Source organism: Nothobranchius furzeri, chromosome 4 (assembly GCF_043380555.1).
Source record: "Nothobranchius furzeri strain GRZ-AD chromosome 4, NfurGRZ-RIMD1, whole genome shotgun sequence".
NCBI classification, from domain to species: domain Eukaryota; kingdom Metazoa; phylum Chordata; class Actinopteri; order Cyprinodontiformes; family Nothobranchiidae; genus Nothobranchius; species Nothobranchius furzeri.
The window spans coordinates 1749199-1772790 of NC_091744.1; the positions used below are offsets into that span (position 1 = coordinate 1749199).

At 40.4% G+C, this 23592-nt stretch overlaps 1 protein-coding gene across 1 annotated transcript; it reads left to right on the forward strand.

Annotated features, from left to right (window-relative positions):
- The first annotated feature begins 142 nt into the window (after window positions 1-142).
- On the forward strand, window positions 143-23566 carry LOC107391131 (complement C3). Its single transcript, XM_015968224.3, has 44 exons — window positions 143-513; window positions 589-603; window positions 677-712; window positions 921-950; window positions 1641-1830; window positions 1901-2066; window positions 2154-2224; window positions 2310-2401; window positions 2910-2992; window positions 3443-3530; window positions 3686-3788; window positions 4440-4554; window positions 4985-5100; window positions 5230-5373; window positions 5466-5678; window positions 5771-5971; window positions 6217-6372; window positions 6505-6634; window positions 7186-7254; window positions 7896-8195; window positions 8316-8589; window positions 8736-8821; window positions 9932-10071; window positions 10150-10359; window positions 10469-10529; window positions 10606-10689; window positions 10770-10973; window positions 13370-13445; window positions 13539-13701; window positions 13850-13963; window positions 14079-14229; window positions 15295-15458; window positions 15573-15728; window positions 15820-15879; window positions 15974-16064; window positions 16430-16481; window positions 16766-16853; window positions 17008-17097; window positions 17697-17802; window positions 17976-18065; window positions 18159-18242; window positions 18406-18486; window positions 18652-18799; window positions 23398-23566. Exons 1-44 carry the CDS (start codon window positions 428-430, stop codon window positions 23540-23542), a joined length of 5322 nt encoding a protein of 1773 aa, XP_015823710.1. The 5' UTR covers window positions 143-427; the 3' UTR covers window positions 23543-23566.
- The last annotated feature ends 26 nt before the right edge of the window (window positions 23567-23592 follow it).

Genomic DNA, 23592 nt, shown 5'->3' on the forward strand with positions numbered 1-23592 from the left:
TACAGATATCTGAAAGTTAAAAAGGTTAAATATTTAATGTTTTCTGTCTTAAGTTCTATTAAGAACAAATCTAGTATTCATTCATTCATTCATTTTCATGTATTTTAAATCTATAATAAATTAAACATTCTTTATTGTGTTACCCCACCACCACACACACACACATTTCCTTCACTGTCTCTGTAGGTCAAATGAAGCAGAGTTAAAACCAAACGAGATGTAAGTTTTGGAATCTCTACAGAAAAACAGATGAAACAACTTTATGTAATCATTGGAAGTTCCTCTTTTCCAGCTGACCGACTGACTGGGATCAAAGGGTGCTCTATGGGTTCTTGTATTTGTTCCCTATTGATCAGACCCCCCCATGAGGTTTTTTTAAATCTTTGACCAGTTTCTGTGGGACCACAGTCCACTGAAACCAGTCACCATGGTTCAGTGGGGACTTCACAGCTTTGTGTTTTTTACGCTTTTCTTCAAAGCACATGGACAGATTAATTCTCAGAGGCTTCGGGGGTGAGCTTCACTTCTCTGATTCCCCTCCACTTTTAGGATAAATTTGTTTTTAACTAATTAAACTTTTTATTGCAGACACTGGAGCAGCAGGTAAGTATCTGTAAACGGATCAGACAGAATAAAGCCCCCGATGGCTTCAGGTAAATTTTCTCACTCTCCTCAGGTTTAAGTCATTCGAGAGTTATTTGGAAACCCACCCGTAAGTAATCAATCCTGAGTCTTTTAACCAGACAATAATTATGCACAAATGGTTAATTTTTTTCATATGATTGTATTTATTGTTTTAGACATTTAGTCACTGGATCAAAAATGTAAAGTTTGATTTGTGAAAACCAGATTAAAACATGGTTTAGTGTTTTTTTGTGTGTGTCGTGGCCAAAACAAACTCTTGTTTCGTTTATTTGCAGGAATCAAAAACCGATTAGTTCTTCACCAAGGTACCGTTCACTAAACACCATTATTTTCCACCAACAACAAAACTAGATTAAATAAAATTAACAACTCGTGTTATTTTGTTGTCTTTAGTTTCTTGTGACTTTTCTTTAACCACACTTTGACACCACTAGTGAACACACATTTATTTAGCTAAAACAAAGTATTTCATTCCTTTTCTAGCTTGGTTTAAAGCTTTTTTCTTTTGTCAAATTATGTAATAAAACTTTCTTGTTATGATATCTATGCCCTTTTATAGTAGAAAGGTCCATGTTGTTCAAGTAGAACTTTTTATGCACAATTAGGAATTCAATGTCTGCTTTTTTATCGATACGTCTTAATTTTCGATGCCGATATCATTAGGAAATTACCATCGCACATTTTCTGTCATGCATACTAAAACTTTAAACATATGTGCAAAATGTGAATACTGATTCAATTTAAGTTCGACCAGTTGTTCCAAACAAACAAAAATATCTCCAAAACAAAACCTTGGACTCCTCAGATTTTGACATTGAGTGAGAGAAGATGCTGAGGGCTTTGATATATGACATGTGCATGTATGTAAAAGTTGTGTTGATGCCAATAAGTTCCAATAATGTTAATATCAGCAACAACAAAAGACCCCCCCACCTAATCAAAACTAATCTGACCATTTAAAATCTTCACTTGCCTCACACGTTTTTATTTGTAAGGTTCACCGTAGTGTCTCCGGACATCCTGAGGACAGACAGTCAGGAGAACCTTTTTTTAAAGGCAGATGGAGCTACCAACCCCATCGACGTCTCCATCTTTGTCATGGACTTCACCAAAACCTTCGAGCTCTTTCGGGACTCCGTCACACTCAATCAGGAAAATGGCTTCTACTCCCTGAAGAGCATTCAGGTGCTTCGGCTGGCTCGTGATTTCATATTTCTTCAGTTGATTTAAATATTAATGTTTATTTTTGCTCAAGGTTTCATCTGATCGTTTGAACCGTGAGGAGAAAAGGAACAAGTTTGTGTATCTGAAAGTGAGTTTCGGGGCTCACCACACAGAGGAGAAGGCACTGATGGTGTCCTTCCAATCCGGGTACATCTACATCCAAACAGACAAGCCCATCTACAAACCCGGAGACACCGGTGAGAACAAAACCAGTCACTCACTCAGGCTTCCCAGTAGCTGTAATTTAAACTTTGGTTTGTGTATTTTCTGGTTCTTTTCACCAGTTCGATTCAGAAGCTTTGTGTCGTCTCCCTTCTTTAAGGCCATGGACAGCTCCATCTCAATAGAAATCCAGGTTAATTCCCAGCAGTGCCTGTTAATAAAGAGTCTAATCTCATGTAATGATTAATGTAAACATCTGGATTTATGTTTTGTTTCAGGATCCAGCCGGTGTGGTGGTCAAACAGATCCCCATGTCCAGAGCTGTTGACGGCGTCTTCACTGACAAGTTTCCTCTTTCTGAAATCGCCAAGTAAGGCCAACTAGATTTAGCTCCTTCTGTTCTGCTGGGGAATGTTCAAAATTTCACCATAAAGAGATTTTTTTTTATCTGTTTAGAATTTAGACCACTTCTATTTTTCATTCTTTAAAAAAAATCAAATCAAAAGCAGCATCACGGATTACATATTGTCATAATTCTTAAGTTTAGGGACATTTTTGAAACATTTACCCATCTGCATTCAGACTTACTAACTGCAATGTTTACCTTAGGCTTCCATGTAACCCAGTTAAAGTTGTGCAATGTGTGCAAACAAAAAGGAGGAAAAATTCCCTTCAATGAAGGAATGTTTTTCCAAAAACTTATCTATGATTCGATGTTAAAGTGAAATGAAGATTTTCAGCAAATTGAAGGACAAATTTGTTATTTTTAAGGGTTTGTATGTCTAAAAACATCACACTATACCTGAAATAAATCAAATTTACCAGTTAGACCATCAATCTGTTTCTTTAGTTTTATTTGCTCTATAATTGTTTTGCAGTGAAGGAGCGTGGGTGTTGACGGCAAAGTTCGACAACTGGCAGCAGAACACTTTCACCTCCAAGTTTGAGGTGAAAAAATATAGTAAGAGAAGTTAATCCGAGTTTACTTATTCTAAAGAGATTAGCATTTTATTTCTTATTCCTTCTAGTGACTCTCATTGTATATAAAGTTCTGGACATCTTTCGGTAACACTTTACAATAAGAGTCCCTTTATTAACAGTACTTGGTGCATTATTAAGCATTAATAAACAAAGGGTTTCTTTATTAGTGTTCCGAATATTGTTAACTATTAAGTGCCCTTAAGTTTAGGACAAAAGGCCAGGGGGCGTGTGTGCTTAACAATGCATTACTTAATAACATTATTGTTAAGCAGTTGTTAGTATTTTATTTAATAGTTTATTAATGCTTAATAATGCTCTATATAAAGTCAAGAAAGGGGCCAAATATTACCCATCTTTCAACTTTATCTGCTTTTTAATTAATGAAAAGTGATTGAAAAGTTTTCAAAATAAAGTACTTAATTTTTTTTAGTTCTTCCCACGTTCAACGTTACACTGACACCAAAGACGACCTTCCTTAGTTGGGACGACACTGAACTGGTCGTAGAAATTTCCGCCAGGTTGGTTTAATAAAAACACACACACACACACACATAAATATATATATATATGTGTGTGTGTGTGTGTGTGTGTGACATTTATAATGTGTCGCCATTTTGACATCAAAAGTTAAGTATTTCTGAGACACGAGTTATTTTCTGTGGATTTATTTTAGGTATCTGTACAACGAGCCTGTCCAGGGGACAGCTTACGTCGTGTTTGGAGTTAAAATCAACCAAGAGATGAAAAGATTACCATTGATGAAGCAGGTGTCAGATGTAAGTCTGAGTCACTTATTTACAGCTGTTTGGAGATTATGATGTTTGACTTCTGTTAAGCGCCACGACTCAGACGATGTCAGACAACTGAAACCTGACACCTGACAACTGAGATCTGACATCTGAGACCTGACACCTGACAACTGAGATCTGACATCTGAGACCTGACACCTGACAACTGAGATCTGACATCTGAAACCTGACACCTGACAACTGAGATCTGACACCTGACAACTGAGACCTGGCATCTGAGACCTGACACCTGAGACCTGACACCTGACACCTGACACCTGAGAACTGATACCTGACACCTGAGACCTGACACCTGACACCTGAGGATGTCCTAAAATGTATGCCATACAACTGAGACCTATTGATCTATAACGGTAGTGCGACTCGTGTTGTGAATGACCCCAGTCACCAATTCTTGTCATGTGTCTATGTATGTATGTCTGATCCTGGAATTGTCTGTACTGAAACAATTAATTTCCCTCTGGGATTAATAAAGTATTTTTGAATTTGAATTGAATACCCGACACCTGACACCTGAGGATGTCCTAAAATGTATGCCGTACCTATGGCCATCATTAATTTGGTTGATTTATTTATTTTTTGCCTGGTTCTGGGTGAACTTATCTTCTTCTTGTGCAGCTGGATGGAGGAACTGTCACTCTGACTATGGAGGAGATCAAGGCTTCTTACCCTGATATTAAAGTGTTGGTGGGTCACTCAGTCTATGTGAAGGCCTCTGTGCTCACCCAGACAGGTAAGAGCCATCTCAGTCTGTACGTCTGTGTTAGTGGGCTCAATGGTTGGTGGAAAAATAAAGTAAAATGTCTCCAAATCACAAACACGTACAGTAGATGGAGTATGGCTGATTGGTTTGGGTTCAAAGGACGATGTCTTTGTGCTTAGATAAATAATCTGGAGTCAACACTATAAATCTGATGTAATCTGAGGTTAAATGTGAATTAGAGTGTCATCTGATCTTCTGGACAACCGTTGAGTCCGAATCCAGATGCAACTGTTTGTGAGAAATGTGACGTGGATAGTTGAAGCACTGATCACAGATTTGAGTCACAGCAAGAACTGAACATATTTTAATTCCGAAAAGTTCCTTTCTGTTTCAGTGTCGTGTTTGAACGACGTTCTGAAGACTGTACTTTTGTGTGGGATTTATTTTTCCACCTATGCAGGAAGCGATCTGGTTGAGGCTGAGAAGACCGGCATTAAAATCGTGGAGTCCCCGTATGATTTATCCTTCAGGGACACTCCAAAGTACTTCAAACCAGGGTTGCCATTTGACGTCACCGTAAGCAAGCACCACGTTTTGGGTCATCACTAAATACTTTTTTGGTTCCGATGAAGCTTTCTCTTAGCCTGGAAGCCCTCCTATCAAATGAAGGTCTTGATTCTAGACTAGCTTTCTCTTGTTTTCTAGATTCTGGTGAGCCACCATGACGGTTCACCGGCTCATAACGTCATCTTGAAGCTGACCTTTCTGGATACACCGCTGATAGTGTCATCCGGCTCTGTCAGAGCCAGCATCAATATGCCAAAAGACAGAATGCCACAAACCATCACTGTGAGTACAGCCACGTCACACTTTACTCATAAGAGAACGTCTTTGGAACGTTGAAACAGCAACAAGCTAATAACATTTTTTTTCCTCTTCAGGCTGAGACTGCACATGCTGACCTGAGACCAGATCAGCAAGCCAGAAAACAGATCACTGTTATTCCCTACGCCAGCTTTGACGAAAACCAGAACTACCTTTACATCTCCACAGGCAGCAACAGGGTGTCTGTAGGAGAGAGTCTGTCCATGCAGTTCTCTGTCTCCTTATCCGACAAGACACTGAGAGAGCACATCAAACAAATCACCTACCTGGTGGGAGGAAAACCCTCATTTTTATTTCTCGTAATTTATCAAATTTATAAGAAAGTGTAGCAATCCCTTCATGCTCCCTTCCAAATGTGCAGGTGGTCAACAAAGGTAAAATAATAGCTGCTAAGAACCAGGATGTAATGGATCAGCTGGTCACCACTGTTGACTTGGCGGTAACTTCGGAGATGATGCCATCGTTTCGTGTGGTGGCGTTCTACAGCCTTCCCTGGGTGGGACGAGAGGAAGTGGTTTCGGACTCCGTCTGGATCGATGTGGTGGATACGTGTGTCAGAGGGGTGAGGGAGTCAAACGTCAGGGTCACACGTTATATCAAAGCAGCTGCTGGACATGCTCCATATTCAATATTTGTGTTAAAATTCAGTATTTCTGTAAAACAAAAACTATCTATTTGAGGCATTTGAGGACCGTCAAAGTCTTTATCAAAATGAAGCGGAGAGGACACATTTGTGCTGTTTCCTCCCTTCTTTTCCTTTGTTAGTCCACATTTGTTGCGTTTTTAAAACTTTATTTGAAATTGTAGCTCAAAGTTGGGCCAGTTGACGGCATGCCCAGAGACTACACACCTGGGAAGAGGTTACACTTTCAGATCAGAGGAGAGCCGGGGTCAAAGGTCAGCCTGGTGGCAGTGGACAACGCCGTTTACCTCCTGAACAAGGACAGACTAACACAGAGGAAGGTCTGTGTTTGTAACTGTTTCATTTGTTACTGAAAGAGTAAAATAAGTGTAGAGAATAAAAATACCCGTTAAAATGGTGTGGTGTCACAAAACAAAGAAGCCAAACTGAAACGTATTCGTCACTTTGTCCAGATTTGGGACGTGGTGGAGAACGGAGACATCGGCTGCACCAGAGGAGGGGGTCGAGATGCTTCTGGAGTTTTTACAGACGCAGGACTTGTTTATCTGTCCAACACTGGCTTCAAAACTCCAACCAGACAGGGTGAGAACAAACAGATCTTGGTTTGAGGGATTTTCACCTCTTCTTTTTTTAAAATACTGTTTTTTATTAAACGTTCGATAAGAAGCTGTTGTAGAAATTTTCTGAGTCCGTTTCCTCTTAGAGCGTATGACGGTTTGTTAGCTCTGAATGTTTGCTGAGAATGAGGCATTCCATAAGCTGGTAGTCTTTAAACATTAAGTAAGATGGTTGTTTTGCTATTTTTTCTAAAGTTTCAGTTTTGAAATGTGTCAAAAACCTGTTGACTTGAACCAAACCTCTCAGAGATAGGGCTGACTCTCTACTTTTGTTTTCTAGTAACAAATACTTTCTCTGGTATTTCATTGGTTGAAATTCTGTTTTTGTGGCTCAGCTTTGCTTTCTACTGCTGTGAATCTTTTACATTCAAACTTTTTTCATGCTTAAATGATATTTTTATTTTCTTTTATTAAGATGCATCTCTTAATGTGCGTCTAACGTTAAAAGAAAGGTACATATCAACAAAAATCACCACTTAAATTTTACTTCTACCCTCTCTGCTCATCTAATTTTAGTACTGCAGTGTCCCAGCAGTGCCAGAAGGAGGCGCTCTGCTGAACTTCTAGCCCGTAAAGCACGTCTAGGTGAGTCTAACAAAAACATCTGTTTTTTGTTTTATGTCATTTAGGTTTTGTGTTTTATTAATCATCAGTTGCCGTTTTATTTGTTCAGGTTGGTTGAAGAGGATATACGTGTCTTAACCTCCTGAGACCTGAACCTGTATTTGATGCGATTTAAAAGAAAAAATACATCTAACTATTACAGAGTAGTCTACTCTCATTAACAGAAACAAAATTACAAATATTAAAATGAAATAAAAATTACATTAAATTAAAAAATTGTCTAATTTCCGATAAAAAAGAAAGAAAACAAAAAAAATGTTTAAGTCAATGCATGTGTCTATAAATAATAACAAAAAGGTCTAAAGTGAAGATGATAAAATTGTTAAAGTGCAAGGAGCCAATGTCCACATATGTGGACACAGGGCCCTATAAATTGTTCTTCGAACAACCTTTGCTTGGATAGATTTGATTGGGCAGATGAGGTAATGACTAATCACTGTAGGGCCAGTTGAAATTTGGATTATGACCAATTTAAAACAGTTTCAATCTCTAAAGCTTTATTATTCATGCAAATATTTATGCAGCCATCAGTTCTGTAGCACGAGTTTTCCATTTAAATAAAACCACACCCAAATAGTTTTATTCTTCCCCTCCACCTCCAGAGAACCACTACAAGGAGAAGCTTCAGCATCGCTGCTGCAGAGACGGTCTGAGGGATATTCCAATGCCGTACTCCTGCACTCGGCGCTCCTTGTACATCACCGAGGGCCCAGAGTGCCTACTGGCTTTCCGTTACTGCTGCGCCACCTACAGGGACCAGGTGTTTGACACAGCGATTCCCACCACCCCTCCACCTATGACCACTGCTCCTCCAACAACCACTCCTCCACCCACCTTCTCTTTCCACCCTCAGCAATTTGTGTTAAAACAACCACGGATACCTCTCTCACGACATAATTTTGGTAAAAGCTCTTCAGGTGTATCAATCTCCAAATTATTTTTATTTTTCATAATCTTAAGTCTATATAAATTTTGTTTTCAACTAGTTTTACACCACTGTGTTTAATTACCGGTCTTAACAGAGTGGGGAAGAGTGGAGAGGCCGCAGGTAGCAGGACGGAGTATGCCTGGAATGTCCTATTCAAACGCAGAACAGTTAGATAGAGTGAGACCTGGAAGTCCTCCTGTTCTCGAGGCCATGGAGGGAACAGTTCCTAACTTGTACGAAGAAGACTCAGTGGAGGATGAAGAGTGGGAGGAATACATGGAGGAGACCCAAGTGTACGTTCGATCCAAGTTCTACGAGTCCTGGTTGTGGATGGACGTTAGTCTGCCGAGCCAAGTGGACAGGGACGGGTGAGTGAGACAAATACAAGCAGTGGGAGAAAGTAACTCCTCCCTTACTTTAAACAAAGGTTTCAAATATTTATATTAGGCAAGTTCAGCTATATTTTTTGGATCTGATTTTCTGCAGAAAATGAAAATCTGAAATTGATCAACAGGTTTGCGTTTAAAAATGTGGACAACGCGTTACCGGACAGCATCACGGAGTGGGGGGTTCTAGCTATCAGCGCATCACTTCAAACAGGTACAGTGAACTGCAGGAGTAAACGGACCCTGTTTTTACATTTTTACTGCCTTACCACGTCTTGAAACAATTTAAACTTTTTTTTCTTTTTTATGTACAAACAAAAACTGTCCACAAGGCCTTAAACGTTGGCTCTCTAAACGCGTCAAAAAGCAACAGTTGATTATGATTTAACAAAACTGACTTGACTCGAAACAAACTTGACGTGACTTGAAGCAGACTTTTAAATCACACTTGATTTGAAGCTTGAATCAGACTTGACTTAATTTAAGGCAAACTTGACTTGAAACAAACTTGACGTGACTTGAAATTTGAATCAGGTTTGACTTGATTCAAAGCAAACTTGACTTGAAACAAATTTGTCTTAGAAAAACTTGACGTGACTTGAAATAGACTTGACTTGAAACTTAAATCAGACTTGACTTGATTTAAAGCAACACTGACTTGACTTTATGCAGACTTGACTTAAATAAAACTTGGCTTGAAACTTGAATCAGACGTGACTTGATTTAAGGCAAACTTGACTTCAAATAAACTTGGCTTAAATCAGACGTGACTTAAAGCAGACTTGACTTGAAACTTTAATCAGACTTGATTTGACTTAAAGACTTGAACTGACTTATGCATACTTTCAGCTGACTTGAATCAGACTTGACTTGACTTCGTATAAAGCAAACTTGACTCGACTTGAAACAAACTTGACTTGACTTTAAGCAGATGTGACGTAAATCAGATTTGATTTGACTTAAAGAAGACTTGACTTGAAACTTGAATCAGACTTGACTTGACTTCGTTTAAAGCAAACTTGACTTGAATTGAAGGAAATGTGACGTAAATCAGACCTGATTTTACTTTACTGTAAGAAGACTTGACTTGATTTATGCAAATTTGATTTTTCTGAAAAAAGACTTGGCTGTGGATAATTTGGCATCAGAGCTGTAAATACAAGGAGCCTAAATCATGGAGGCGCAGTTGGAGATGGTTGAACAGCCACAGGGGAGCATGGTTAGTTGATTAGGTGGAGAAAGACATGAAAACAGTCCCAAGAACTACAACCACAACATCATGTCAATGCTCATGTTTAAATCATTAATTAGGTTCTGGCTGTAGGTTTCTGTGTTGCCGAGCCGTACAACGTGAGAGCGTGGAAACGTTTCTTTGTTGACCTGAGGCTGCCTTATTCAGTGGCGAGGAACGAGCAGATTGAGATCAAAGCTGTGGTCCACAACTATGGATCCGATGATCTGCATGTGAGAGAATCGTTCACATCCTTTATTTAAAGTATTTTTATGTTGATGTTCACTATCCTGGAGCTGTTCTCTGCTCAGGTCAGGGTGGTGCTAATGAAAACTGAAGGGATGTGCAGTGTTGCTTTTAAGGACAGACACACACAGGAAGTGTCATTGGCAGCCGACTCTTCTGTGGCGGTGACGTACACCATCGTACCGCTGGTGGTGGGAAAGCTTCCACTGGAAGTAATGGTGGTTGGCCGAAACAACGCGGGGGGTGACCGTGTCCAGAAGTTTCTGAGAGTAGTGGTGAGTCTGTCTCTGCTTCAAAATAAAATCAGCTATGTATTTTATTTTTAGTGATTTTAAATATACATTTACAAACAAATCCGATGTTGTCTTTTCCTGACCCTAACAGATGGATGGAGTGGAGAAGACTAAAGTTTGGAGTGCAGTGTTGAACCCATCTGCTGAAGGAGGTATTGGTACCATTTTTCTGCTTTTGCAACATCCAGAAGCTCCAGTGGAGCTTTAATATTCTTTTATCTCCTACAGGAAGTCAGAGGGTTCTAGTAAGTAAAATTGACCTGAAATCAGTTGTTCCAAACTCCGTACCAGAGACGTTCATCAATGTCAGAGGTGAGTCATGGAGCCAAAAGACTAAATAATCAAAAATATAATCATGATAAGTCCCTATCATCCTCTCCATTTGTTTCCAGGCAACGTACTGGCTGACAGCATCGACAACTCCATCAGCGACGACTCTCTGGCGGCTCTGATCCGGATGCCCGGAGGCTGTGTGGAGCAGAACCTGGCCACCATCACTCTGCCACTCATTGCCACTCTCTATCTGGACCGTACCAACAACTGGGAGACTGTGGGGGTGGATCGGAGAGCTGAAGCCATACAATACATCAGAAGAGGTCAGAAGAAAGTGTTTATTCCTGGATATTAGAAGCAAAAATCTGAATATTTAAAGGATTTCTTAAATTTGAAGATAACATGGATGGATTTTTGACACATTCATGGATAAAAACACAGATTTACTGTTGATAGAAACAAATGCTTTCATTATGATCTCATTTTAGTGTCAGATGTTTTACTTTGCAGTGGTGCAGTGGGTAGAGCTGTTGCCTTGCTGCAAGAAGGTCCTGGGTTCGCTTCCTGGCCTGGGATCTTTCTGCATGGAGTTTGCATGTTCTCCCTGTGCATGCGTGGGTTCTCTCCGGGTACTCCGGCTTCCTCCCACAGTACAAAACATGACTGTTAGGTTGATTGGTCATCCAAATTGTACTTAGGGTGTGTGTGTGTGTGTGCATGATTGTTTGTCCTGTGTGTCTCTTTGTTGCCCTGCGATGGACTGGCACTCTATCCAGGGTGTACCCCGCCTGATTGCCCATTGACCGCTGGAGATAGGCACCAGCCCCCCCGCAACCCTACATGGACAAGCGTGTTCAGACAATGGGTGGATGTTTTACTTTGCTGCATCATCATTTTAGAAGAAGAAGAAGAAGAAGAAGAAAAGATCTTTTCTATAGCGCCTCTCAAGATAAAAATCATGAGGCGCTTCACAAAAACAAAAAATGTAAAAATATAAAAAATAATTTAGAAAATGATTAAAAATTAGGACTGGGACTTGATTAAATGTTTTTATCTAATTAATTACAGGCTTTGTAATTAATTAATCTCAATTAATCACATTTTAATCGTTCAGGAAAATGTGCTCTCAAAGTAAAACTTTTAATTAAAATTATGAGACAGAGAATCAAACATTAGACATGGTTATTACTGTAAACTAAAGCTTTTAATAAAAAAATGCATTTTAATTATTCAAATGTCACTGTGTGATATGAAACAAACCCAAATCAACTAAAATTTATAATCACAAATAGAAAACACCTGCAAAGTGTTCCTGAGCCTTCAAATAGTCTCTCTGTCTAGTTGAATGACTGAAATAAATTTGACTTTGCACCAGATTCTAATTTTTCCAGTTTCACTTGTTTGTATAATCGGGAGTTTTTATTTTATTTCTACTCATAATGTAGTAAAAACACATAAATAATAATCCTTCAAAATGAAAGTAGAACAGGCACAAATATGATCTAGGACTTAAATGTACTAACTTTTAACACCAGAGCAGGCATGACATATTCTGAGAATGATCAGGAACACTAACTGGTTCCAGTTGGATGACTGGAGGTTGATGGGATGATAAAAGATCATGGCGAGGAAATAATGATCTGACGAACAGGTGAGCGGACCTTCGTTACATGGGAAGTCCTGATGTCACGTTAAGAAGGGGATGCTGCAGACCCACAGATTCACACCTGCAGCAGCGAATCTGGTGTGATCTCCAGCCTGATCACAACTTCCTCGTTCCTCGCTGCCCCTGATGCACTTAAGCATCCGACCCTTAGCTGATGACAGCTTCAACACACCTTGCTGCTTAATGATAGTAATGCATGTGATGTTTAGACAGTGACTCGTCTCAGAAACACATAATTCCCAGACAGAATTGTTTAGAAAATCATCAGAAAAGTTTCAGAGTGTTTCTGTTTTAACTTAAACTTCTGTTTTCAACTTTAAGACACGTTGTTTGTGATTCTTTACAGAGTAGTGAGAACACGGAGCGTTCTCCTAGCGGCAGACAGGTGCCTCTCGTTTGTCTGACTACTTTCATAAATTACTGTTAGGGCACAGAATTATGCTGTCTGGTGCTTTCAGCGCTGCACAGATGTTACGTAAATGTTAAAAATATAGCTTACCGCAACTTTTGTAAAGTTTCCGATGCCACCGGGCAGCCGCAACAGAGACGATCTCTGAAAAATGTCCACGACACGGACTCCGTTGTTGTCTGGAAGTTTTATTATTTCCAAGTTGAGAAAAGAGGCGGACGTGTTTCCTAAATCCTGCATCAGTCCAAGCAAGGCAACTTCTTTCTGTTTTTATTCCATTTTAGTAGCCATTAGCACTGTACACAGTGATATTCAGTCTACGAGGAAATTGTGCAATGACAAAGGTTCCGCCGTGCTTGAAATGCAAGCTGCGATTAAATGCGTTAATTTTTTTTAACGCGTTATTTTTTTCTAAGTAATTAATCGTAACTAACGCGTTAAAGTCCCGGCCCTATTAAAAATATATTTTAAATGAACAAAAAATAGACAATTGTGATTAAAAATGTAAAGAAAGAGAGAGTGAATAGGAAAGAGGGAAATCAGTGGATCCTGAGGAAGGTGGAATGAGTTGGGAGAGCAGAACAAGGAGAGGGTGATGAAGGTGATGATGTAATTATTTACATTAAATAATTTTATGGTTTTAGGCTACGAGAACCAGCTGGCCTACAGAAGAAGCGATGGCTCTTATCCGCCCTACAGAAGTCAAGGAGCAAGCACGTGGTGCCGTATATTATACATGGAGTCATATTTTTCACAGACGATGAAGAAGATTAGATTTAAATAATTAATTTAATGAGTTTAAATGCATTTCAGGATCACAGCATACGTAGTGAAGGTGTTCTCCATGGCTTACTCCATCATTGGCATAGACGAGCAGCAAGTGTGCGACCCTCTGCTCTTCCTGCTGAACAACAAGCTCCACCCTCACAAAGGAGTTTACAAAGAAGACAACCCAGTTTACTCCACCACGATGACTGTGAGACACACACAGGAACACACACACTCAAACCATGCGATTATAAGCACCACTTGTAGCTTTTGGTTTCCCTTTTTTGGTCTGATTTGTCCCATAAAGTGTTGAAACGTAACTTTTATTTAAAGCCTCCCCCATCCTCCCCCTCCAGGGCGGTCTCCGTGGCGACGACCCAGGCATAACATTGACAGCCTTCGTCCACATAGCGCTCGCTGAAGCCAAGCAGGCGGGAATCGGCTGCAGCAGTTCAGGTGTAGATATGGAGGTAAATCCTTCACAAGTACACACAAATCTGGGGTTTTACCATCTTGGCTTTTGGGATTCTTTTTTATCAGGTGCATGACTATCAGTAAATGTTGATGCTGTTCTTTCTGCTGTAGGCTGCTAATCAGTGGACGACTGACTTCCTGCAAAAAGCTCTGCTGATCCGTGGGAGGAGGCCGTACACGGTGGCCATCACCTCCTACGCTTTGGCTCTGATGGGGACCCCTGACCACCTCCACCACTATTTACTCCAAGCTGCATCCCCAGGTGTCCACACGGCCATTTTGAGTCCAGTTAATATTTTCATACTCGCAGAAGAACTCTCCTTTAGCCTGTTGGCTGTAATTTCTTTTTTAAGCACGTCAGGAACCAAAATTATTAGATGTATTTAAAATTATACCTTTCTGTTTTCTTGCTTTTAGCACCCCCTAGTGTCCGTTAGTCAAAGCAAACGTGAACGCTGTGCGTTCGCCTTTTAACACCTTAATCTAAGAGCTGAAATGTCTCCTCAGCCTTCATTCGTTTCTACAGGAGTGATTCATCACTAAATCAAACAAATCAGTTGTGTTCACGATCTAAAACATGCAGGGAACGTGATGGAAACAGATTCCAGCACTGGCTTGTCAGCTCCCCTTTACTTAGTTCAACATTCTGGCCACAGAGGGCGGTGGGGTCGGAGTGACATTTCATTAGTCCTGTAAAGGGTCATTTTAGCACATACTGGCTAAAGAAAACGATTAAAAAATATAAAAAAGTTTAATTGTATTCATTTGAACGAAAGCGGCTGCGGTATGCAAGCCTAGCAGCTGAAGCAAAGGGGAGGGGTTGGAACGTGAAGGTGTGGCCAGTGGAAGTGGGATGCAGAGGTTTTGTAGCCAGTTCCATAATTAGGCTTTTAAAGGAAGTAGGGATCAGAGGCCAGGCCCAACGGAGGGCAATCAAAGAGCTTGCCACTGCAGCGGAACAAAGCAGTCACTGGCTGTGGCTTAAACGAAGGGATGCTATTTGGGCTGCCAAATGATGACGTGGTGCTTCTGAGTGACACACACCTGGGTCTGATCAACCAGGGGTGGGCCAACCCCGGCAGAGGGTGTATTGTGATAAGTGGCCGAAACACCCAATGAGGTCGGGGCACACAACTGAAGATGTGTCACGCCAGTTTCACCACGAAATCTATGGTAAAGCGCACTCCACCAAGTTCTGAACTATTGTGCTGAAAGGGATCTGTAACAACTAGTCCTAAGAAATTGTCTTTAAAAATGTTTTGAAAAAGCTGATAACGTGTGAATGAATCTATTTCCAAGTAACCTTCTCCTCTTCCTGCTCATTTAGACAAGAGCCACTGGCCCGACCTTGAAAATCACTTGTTCACACTGGAAGCGACCGGCTATGCTCTGCTCGCTTTGGTTAAGTTGGAACGCATGGATGATGCTGCAGCTCCCTTTAAGTGGCTGAACAGTCAGAGGAGACGAGGCGGCGGCTACGGCTCGACGCAGGTATCGGCACAGTATTTACCTTGTAGTAAACAAAGGGTTAAACAATAAGAGTGAATAATCAGATATGTTCGTGTCAAAGGAAAGCTGTTAACCTCGTGTTTTCTCTCCTCTCAGTCCACCATGGTAGTGCTCCAGGCACTGTCAGAGTACATGATCAAAAGACCGCCTCCTGATGACCTTAGTCTGAACGTGGACCTCAGGATGACGGGACGCAAAGAAACGCGTTATCACTTTAACCCCAAAACAGCCTTCGCTGCTCGCTCCTCCAGGGTGAGTGTGTGAGGAGATAACACACACCCATTAGTGAAGATGGAGATTTGATCAGAGGCTCATCAATTTCTTTGTCCTTTTCTCTGTTTAGCTGCCTACTGGTGTTGAACTGGAAGTAGTGGCTCAAGGGAGCGGACAGGGAATACTCGAGGTTTGGACACATTTATGCATTTTTGTCACATTTGTATTAAACCAGGTTTTCAGAACGGATTTATTTACTAAAATACTTAAAATTTTCCCTCCAGGTTGTGACTCATTACAACCAGCTGCACGAGGTGGCCGAGAACGCACCCTGCAATGACTTTGAGCTCAGTGTCAGTCTCGACGAATCCAGCGGTAAAACCATCTCAAAATGTCTGCGGGTTTTGATCGTTTTGGTTTTAGCAAAAAGTAACTAAAGGAATTTCAGTGCTGTTATCAAAGTCTGTAACAGCAGAAGGTCGAGTTAATAGTGAACATTTATTAAAATATATACCGGACTCTGTTATAAACCAGGAGAAAAATAAGCAGCTAGATTAAAATTCACTCATTTAAACTAAAACGGGTAAAAAGAGACAAATGTGCCCAAAATCCATCTTATTTTAAATGTTTTTACAGATTTTATGGTCTCCTTAACCTAAACATCTAATTATTAAACTGTGACATAAATGAAATAACAGTTAAATGTGTGCTTTGATTGCCTTTTTTTTGCACCGCATCAGAAAAGCCTCCAGCTGATGTGGTGAAGTCCTACCAGATCACCATCAAAGTCAGGTGAGCCAACATTCAGTCATTCAAATGTCATAAACAATATCACAAGTAATTCCCAATTATCAATTAACATTTGTAGAGTAAAAAGCTGCTAAATCAAAGTTTTGTTCATGGAAGTTGACAATAAGGTTATTAGTTTGAGGGCTATGGATCAGTCTGACCTCTCTTTTTTTCTCTTGATATTTATTTTACTGCATCCTTAACGACACATTTTTTACTCGGTTTAACCTGCCGTCACCTAATCTGAAGTCTGATCTTCTATCAGTGTTAATCTGTCTCTTTTACAGGGCGTTAGGACCCAGAGATGTCAGAATGGTGGTTCTTGATGTTACTCTCCCCACCGGATTCCTCCCAGAAAACTCCGACCTGGAGAAGGTAAAGGCCAGTCATACGTGGTTACCGATGATCCAATTTATGGTTAAAACCATTCTCTTTGACATTAAAGCTGTTTTATACTTGGATTTATTGATCTTGAACTCGTCATTTTTAACACTGATTACAGTAACAAACTGCTTCTGTCTCTGTGCAGCTGTCCAGCTCAGTGGATCGCTACATCAGTAACTTCCAGATTGTTGATAATCTGAGTGAAAGAGGTTCACTGATCGTTCACCTGTTCAAGGTAAAAACGAAACAACTCTGGATTGGAGTGAGAAATGGTTCGACTTTCAAATGTGTGCCACTTTTTAGCATTTTATGTCATGTATTTTTACAAAATCAGGTGTTTAGTTACAAAAAATTGTTTAAGGGTGCCATGCAGAGCATAAACATTAAAGCACCTCATGACACAATTGTGTCTTTTACCCACTTATTGAGAATTTTAGAGTTCTAATCTCAAGTCTAATCTCAATCTAAAACAAGTGAAGAATACGTCATTTCACTTCTATAAAACACCACAGAAGCGTTAAAATCCAGATTTTTCTGTTTCTCACAGTTTCTAAAGTTCATTCATGAGTTTGTCAGACGCAAACTGTCTGATAGAGTGAGAGATAAAGGTATATCGTTACCATGGTGATTACACTGAGCAACGTGAAACAGCTGAACCATTTCTTCTGATCTTGGTTCACGTTAACTCAGAAAATGTCTTGTTTTAGTACGAGTACCAAAATGTCCCCAGTTAATGACTGAAATTCTATTACTAACTCTGGAGCGCGCTGCAACAAACTCCCTACATTCTGGTCTGTTTGCTTTTGTTGCACTAATGGTTTTTCCACCTTTTAGGTTTCTCACAAAGAGCCAGAGGTCCTAATCTTCAGGCTTCAGCAGCATTTTAAAGTCGGTCTCCTGCAGCCGTCCTCTGTTACTGTCTATGAGTATTATAATCCAGGTGTGGAAACAAAACCTGCTATCATATTACCCCGCTCCATTAACAGTAGGAGACACATACGAGCAGATTTGACCTCCTTTACTTCAAATAAAGAAATTTGGATTCATCATATTGAGAAATGTGTGCCTTTCTTTAAAAATGATGTTGATTCTTTCCCTCCTGCCTGTTTTCAGATCACCGCTGCAGTCGTACTTACTCTCCTAAAGAGGACAAAGAACAACTCACCCGAATCTGCAACGACGACGTCTGTCGCTGCACTCAGGGTAACGTGTGAATGTGGCTGCAGAGGAGAAAACTTGTTTCTGCTCGTGTTGTCTGTTGGTTTACCAGCTGTTTGCTTTTGTCCCACTCAACAGGGGATTGCTGTGTCTCAAAAACTGAAAGTGAAACTTTCCCCAACAAAGAGAGGGAGATATTTGCCTGCAAGAGCTTACATCATGGTACGAACACACAAGTTCAGCAACTGTATCACAGCTTTTGACATCCTTACATTTATGTCTGCAATGCATTTCTGTAGGCTATAGCAAAAATAATGCAGATTTTAAGTGATTGTTACACATTTTATGGTAGCTGTGGCCATGTTTGGTTTACTCTGTGCTTCAGTTTGGCAGGTGATGGTGCTGAGCGTCAACCAGAGCTACTATGACAAGTATGAGATGGAGATTACGCAAGTTATTAAACTGGGTAGGTCACAGCAGTTATTCGGTATTTCTGTAAGACAGACATGCTGGAGTATGTACCAGTGGATGGACAGGTTTCAGTGTTTATACATTTTTTTCTGTGAGGGATCTCTACAGTCTACAAGAATGAGGTTAATTGTTGGTTTTCTTTCCCCACTGCCTCTGCCAGGTGTGGAGGCTGCAGTTGAAGTGGGTCAGAAGAGGGTTTTCATGTCTCATGGAGGCTGCAGAGAAGGACTCAAGCTAAAACAGGGATCTCTGTACCTCATCATTGGTCCTAAAGATGACCAGTGGACTGTTGACCCTGAAACCAACAGGTGAGATGAGCAAGTTAAACCTCCCACTCTCCAAATCCTCAGCATAATAATCAGGATTTCAGTAGAAGTGTCTTTTGGAAGAGCATAAACTTGTTTGTCTTGATTGTCTTCTTTGATCCCGTTACCTTCTTAGGTTTTATTGTAGATCCCCAATTTAGTTTTAGCTGTTTCATTTTCCAAAAATAGTTTGTAAAGTTATTTAGGATTTAGTAGTTATTTGTATCGACCAACTCAAATCATCCTGTCTGGACTAGGGATGCCACGGTAACTGGTGTAGCGGTAAACCTCGGTAAAAATGTTGACAATAATAATAAAAATAAAAAAATATTATATTATCTCGGTGGATTACCGTCGCCGCGGTGACCCTTACCAGCCACCGTCTCATCTGCTGAAGTTGCCGCACATGCGCACTTTGTAGTTTACAACCAAAACTTTCTTGAAGCTAAAGCTGAAATGATTGCTGAAGGAGGAGAAGGCAGCACTCAGGACATCTGTCAGAAGAAGACAAAGTCGGAAATATGGGCATATTTTGGATATTTGAAGAATTCCGAGGGACAGTTGATAGAAGACGGCTATCCTGTTTGCAGCACATGCAGGAAAACGCGTCTGTGAAAAGCAGCAACACTTTGAATCTCATGACACATCTGTGACCATCACCCACAACTCTACAGTCAACGCAAGACAAGTTAACATTAGCATTTTAGCTAAAATGCATGATTTGAGGACTTTGGGTTGAGGGAGAATGCAACGAGTCGCCCTATAGTGCAGCCGCAGCGCCCACTGCCAGTATTTAAACTGTGTCGCAGACACCCCCATATTGAAATGACTCCATGCATTACGGGGCTCCCAGGAGGCAGATGAGAGTTGGTGGCCAAAGCAATAGGTTGACTCTCGCTGCATTATTATGAATTTAACAATGATCACTGCCTGATGACATTTTATCAAATCTGCAAAGCTCACTGGAAGGACAAACTGAGGACAATTATCCTTGTATAGAGGGTTTATTTATTTTCTGGCGCTATAATTAGTAAACGTAATACCCTCGAAACGACCAACAACACATCTTGAAATAATAAATAGGAGTGGGACACAGATTTTTATTTTGTCCCACTGAGGGAAACTGTTTGGGCGTCCATAGGCGGGGCTGGGTAAAGTAGCCAACAACTGTTCTCAAGTAAGAACAGCACTACTTCAACACCTTTTACTCAAGTAAAAGTAGCTGTCCAAGAAATTACTCAAGTACAGGTAAAAAAATGTTAGATTAGAAGGCTACTTGAGTACTGAGTATCATCTGATCTCATATTTTTTTAATTATGTCATCAAACAGACAAAAAAATCAGCCTGGCAAGCCAGACTAAATAAATATATTGTTTAGTCTGGCAATGCTCCATTGAAGGCTCTCGGTCGTGGGGCGGGTTCTATCGTTGTCTTTCAATCGATCCCCACATGCTGACAATGAACAACGTGATGTACTCACTGCAACAGATGTCAGTAAACAAGGCAGTCAGCTGTTGAAAAAGGCGAAAACACATATTTTTTTCTAAATAAAGAACTTAAATACATCTATCTGCTCCTTAATCTACTAAAGCCCAAATCCAAATAGTCCAAAATTCATGTAAAAACCATTTCAAATGAGCTGTCGCCATCTTGTTCCACTCTTTTGCATCATCCCACCCACCAGATGAATAGAGGGCCAAATAAAGCACTGTGATTGGTTCACAAAGCAGATATAGTGCTATGATTGGCCCACCATTATGGACCAATCACAGCTTTCTGTATGTTTGAAACCCCTCTAGAGAGCTGTGATTGGCCGGTCAGAATGCTGCTAGGGGCTGCAGAGGTTCCAGTGGAGCGTTCCTGGACCAAACTTTGCAAAGCAAGAATTTGGTCTAGTTCACTAGGCTAACAAAAAATAAGGAGTTATGGACACATTTTGATATTTTAAATACTAAAGGGGAAAAATGTAAGCAAATAAACAACATAATTACAAAATAACAAATTTTTGGCTAAATTTAGACACAAACTGAAGACATTATTTTCCTGATATAGAGGGTTTATTTAGTTGTCTTAAAATGTAACACATTAAAAAAAAACACAGCAATAATACCGAAATCTGTGGTAATTTTGGTCACAATAACCATGAGGTGACATTTTCACACCGTGACAACCCTAGTCTGGACTGAATTTTTAGAAGTTTGTGCTTGTGACAGGCCTTAGTGTCTGGTGGTAACCAATCACAAAGACATGGAAGTGTCCTCTGGTGAATATGGATAGCTATTATAGTGTTCAGTGTCTGAGGTGTAACTGGGAAAGATCATGTTTTTGTGGAATGAGCAACACAGCAATGCATAGCGACCCCAGAATTATGACAAAATCCTCTGCAATGTTCTCCTGGTGGTATTCTGTCTTAGCCTGGCCTGCCAGACTCCTCCTCTGTTTAATTATGCACAGAGAAAGGGTCTGGGAACTCTCCTATCCAAATAGCCCCACCCCCTGAGAATTCTAACCGAGCCAATCAGCGCTGAGTAGCGTATGTCACACACACCACAATGCCTTTGGTTATTGACCTACTTTTACTATATCTTAGGACTGATTGCCTTTGGTGTTTTATTCTGTGCTTTCCCTGCTTTTATTTTTTTTCATATTTTTAGTAAGATGGTGCTTTTCTTTATCTATTTTTAATCTTGTTTTTAGGTTGTTTGATTTTATTTCTGTTCTTACGGAGCTCCTCTGTTCCCTGCTGTACAGCACTTTGGTCAGCTATTATGCTGTTTTTAAATGCGCCCTATAAATAAACATGGTATGGTATGGTATATAAACATGGCGACTGAAGCGGAGTTTGCTGCGGCTCTTTCCTCTGTTCTAAATGACTTGAATGTCTTTAAAACCACAACTAGAAGCATCAAAAGCCTTTCTTCTAAAAAAATAAGATGTTTGTGCCATTGCCAGATGCCATTTTTGACTACAGCTAAAAAATGACAGTGTTGCGCGGTACAGTTGGCATTTCCGTCTTCTTTCTCATAGTTTTTTTTTAGCTGGCTAGTCCTGCCCCTCATGTGCCTCTCCGCCTGTGAGTTACCAGACTCTTTTTCTGTGCAGAATTAAACAGAGGACGAGTCTGGTAGGCCAGGCTAATTCTGTCTAGGTTAAACTTCAAGTGCTGCCAGATCTGTACCCGTCACAGGTGTCTGACTGCTTCTTGATTTGGGGGTTTTCCAGTAGCACTACTTACCAGATGAGTTTGGGTCAAATTGACAACCTTTTTCCAACAGCGTGGTCTGTTATTTCCCCGATCTATTCAGTACCTGCTAGCTCCCAGCGTGCTGACAGTCTGAAAACATGACGGCAGCGACCGTCCGTCACTGATTTGCTAAGGGTTGTAGTCACTGGTTACTGCCTGCAGCGGTTTCTGGGTTCAGAGTCTGGCAAAAAGCCAGAGACTGAGCAGAATGTTCAACATCACTGCCATTGTTGTGCTGTATTGTGTTTCTGTGTGGCAAACAGATGACCTCACACTGTTTACAGATCAACTCGTGCTGCTTTTGTCTCAAAGATAACAAGTTCTTGAGGGTTGTTCGAAGAATCTTAGTTGTTCCTAGGACTGAACTCTTCTTCTAGCTATTCCCCCACAGGTAACAATGTGGAGCAGGGGTAGATAATTAGACACGGGGAGTATTAAAGTGGTGAATGTGGGCAGAGAGGGTTCAGCAGGAGAGTTGAATTTTAGAGAGATAGACCAGAGAGGGAGAAGTTGGTCCTAAATCTGCTGGTTTTGGTCTGAAGGCTCTTGAAGTGCTTTGAGGAGGATAGCTGGAAAAGACAATGGGAAGGGTTTGAGGGGTCCTTAGTGATGGTGATAATGCAGACATCACTTCTTCTGTGATACAGTTGGCTAAAATGCTCTCAGTTACCAGTGAGACCAGCGTCAGCATGCTGGCTGACTCAACAAATCCTGGCTTAGTAATGAAATTACATTCCAGGGCCAATTGTGTTCAGCTGTGTTAGAAGGAGCCAAACGGTTGTGGTTCCTCACACTGGCCCATGACAGTGTAAAAGCAAAAGGGTAAATTTGAGCAGTTTGTGTGGCTTTGTTCCTTATTTCTTTGGAAAAGTGAAATCACCGAATCGAACAAGTAACTCAAAACAAGAGTGAACACCAACAGGAGAATATTGAAGGGGATTTTGGTAAAAAAAAAAAAATTTGGGAGGCACTACCGACACGTTTAGCTGTGTAGCTCGTCCCACTGTTGCATGACCCATACAAGTTATATCTGGTAAATATGACAAATCAGGATTTCCAATAATATACAAGAATCTTTTTATACAGCTGCTCTTACAGAGATGAAGATGGGAGTTGCTCTTGAACCATTTGTACACTTGACTTACTTAAAAATAATGCTTGGGTTTTTTGTACTTCCTCTTTTTGGGTTAACCAAGACAGCCTAAAAATAGAAAATCAAGCAAACTAACATTTTAGACAATTTATGATTTTGTAGCATTATTAATCAAATTACATTTATTCATAATATTTGTCTGTATCATGTTTTTGACGTTGCATCTTTTTTTATGCCCTTGCTGTTTTTTTTTTATTGTTTTAGATTCATCTACATGCTGGGAAAGGACACCTGGGTGGAGCTCTGGCCTTCAGCTGCAGAATGTTCCAGCAGTCCTAACGTTCAAGCAAAATGCAAAACTCTGAATGATGCTGCAAATGAACTGTCTGTAGATGGCTGCAGGGCGTAGAAATAAACACAAAATCACAGTTCACAGTGACTCATTTGTTATTTTGTAAT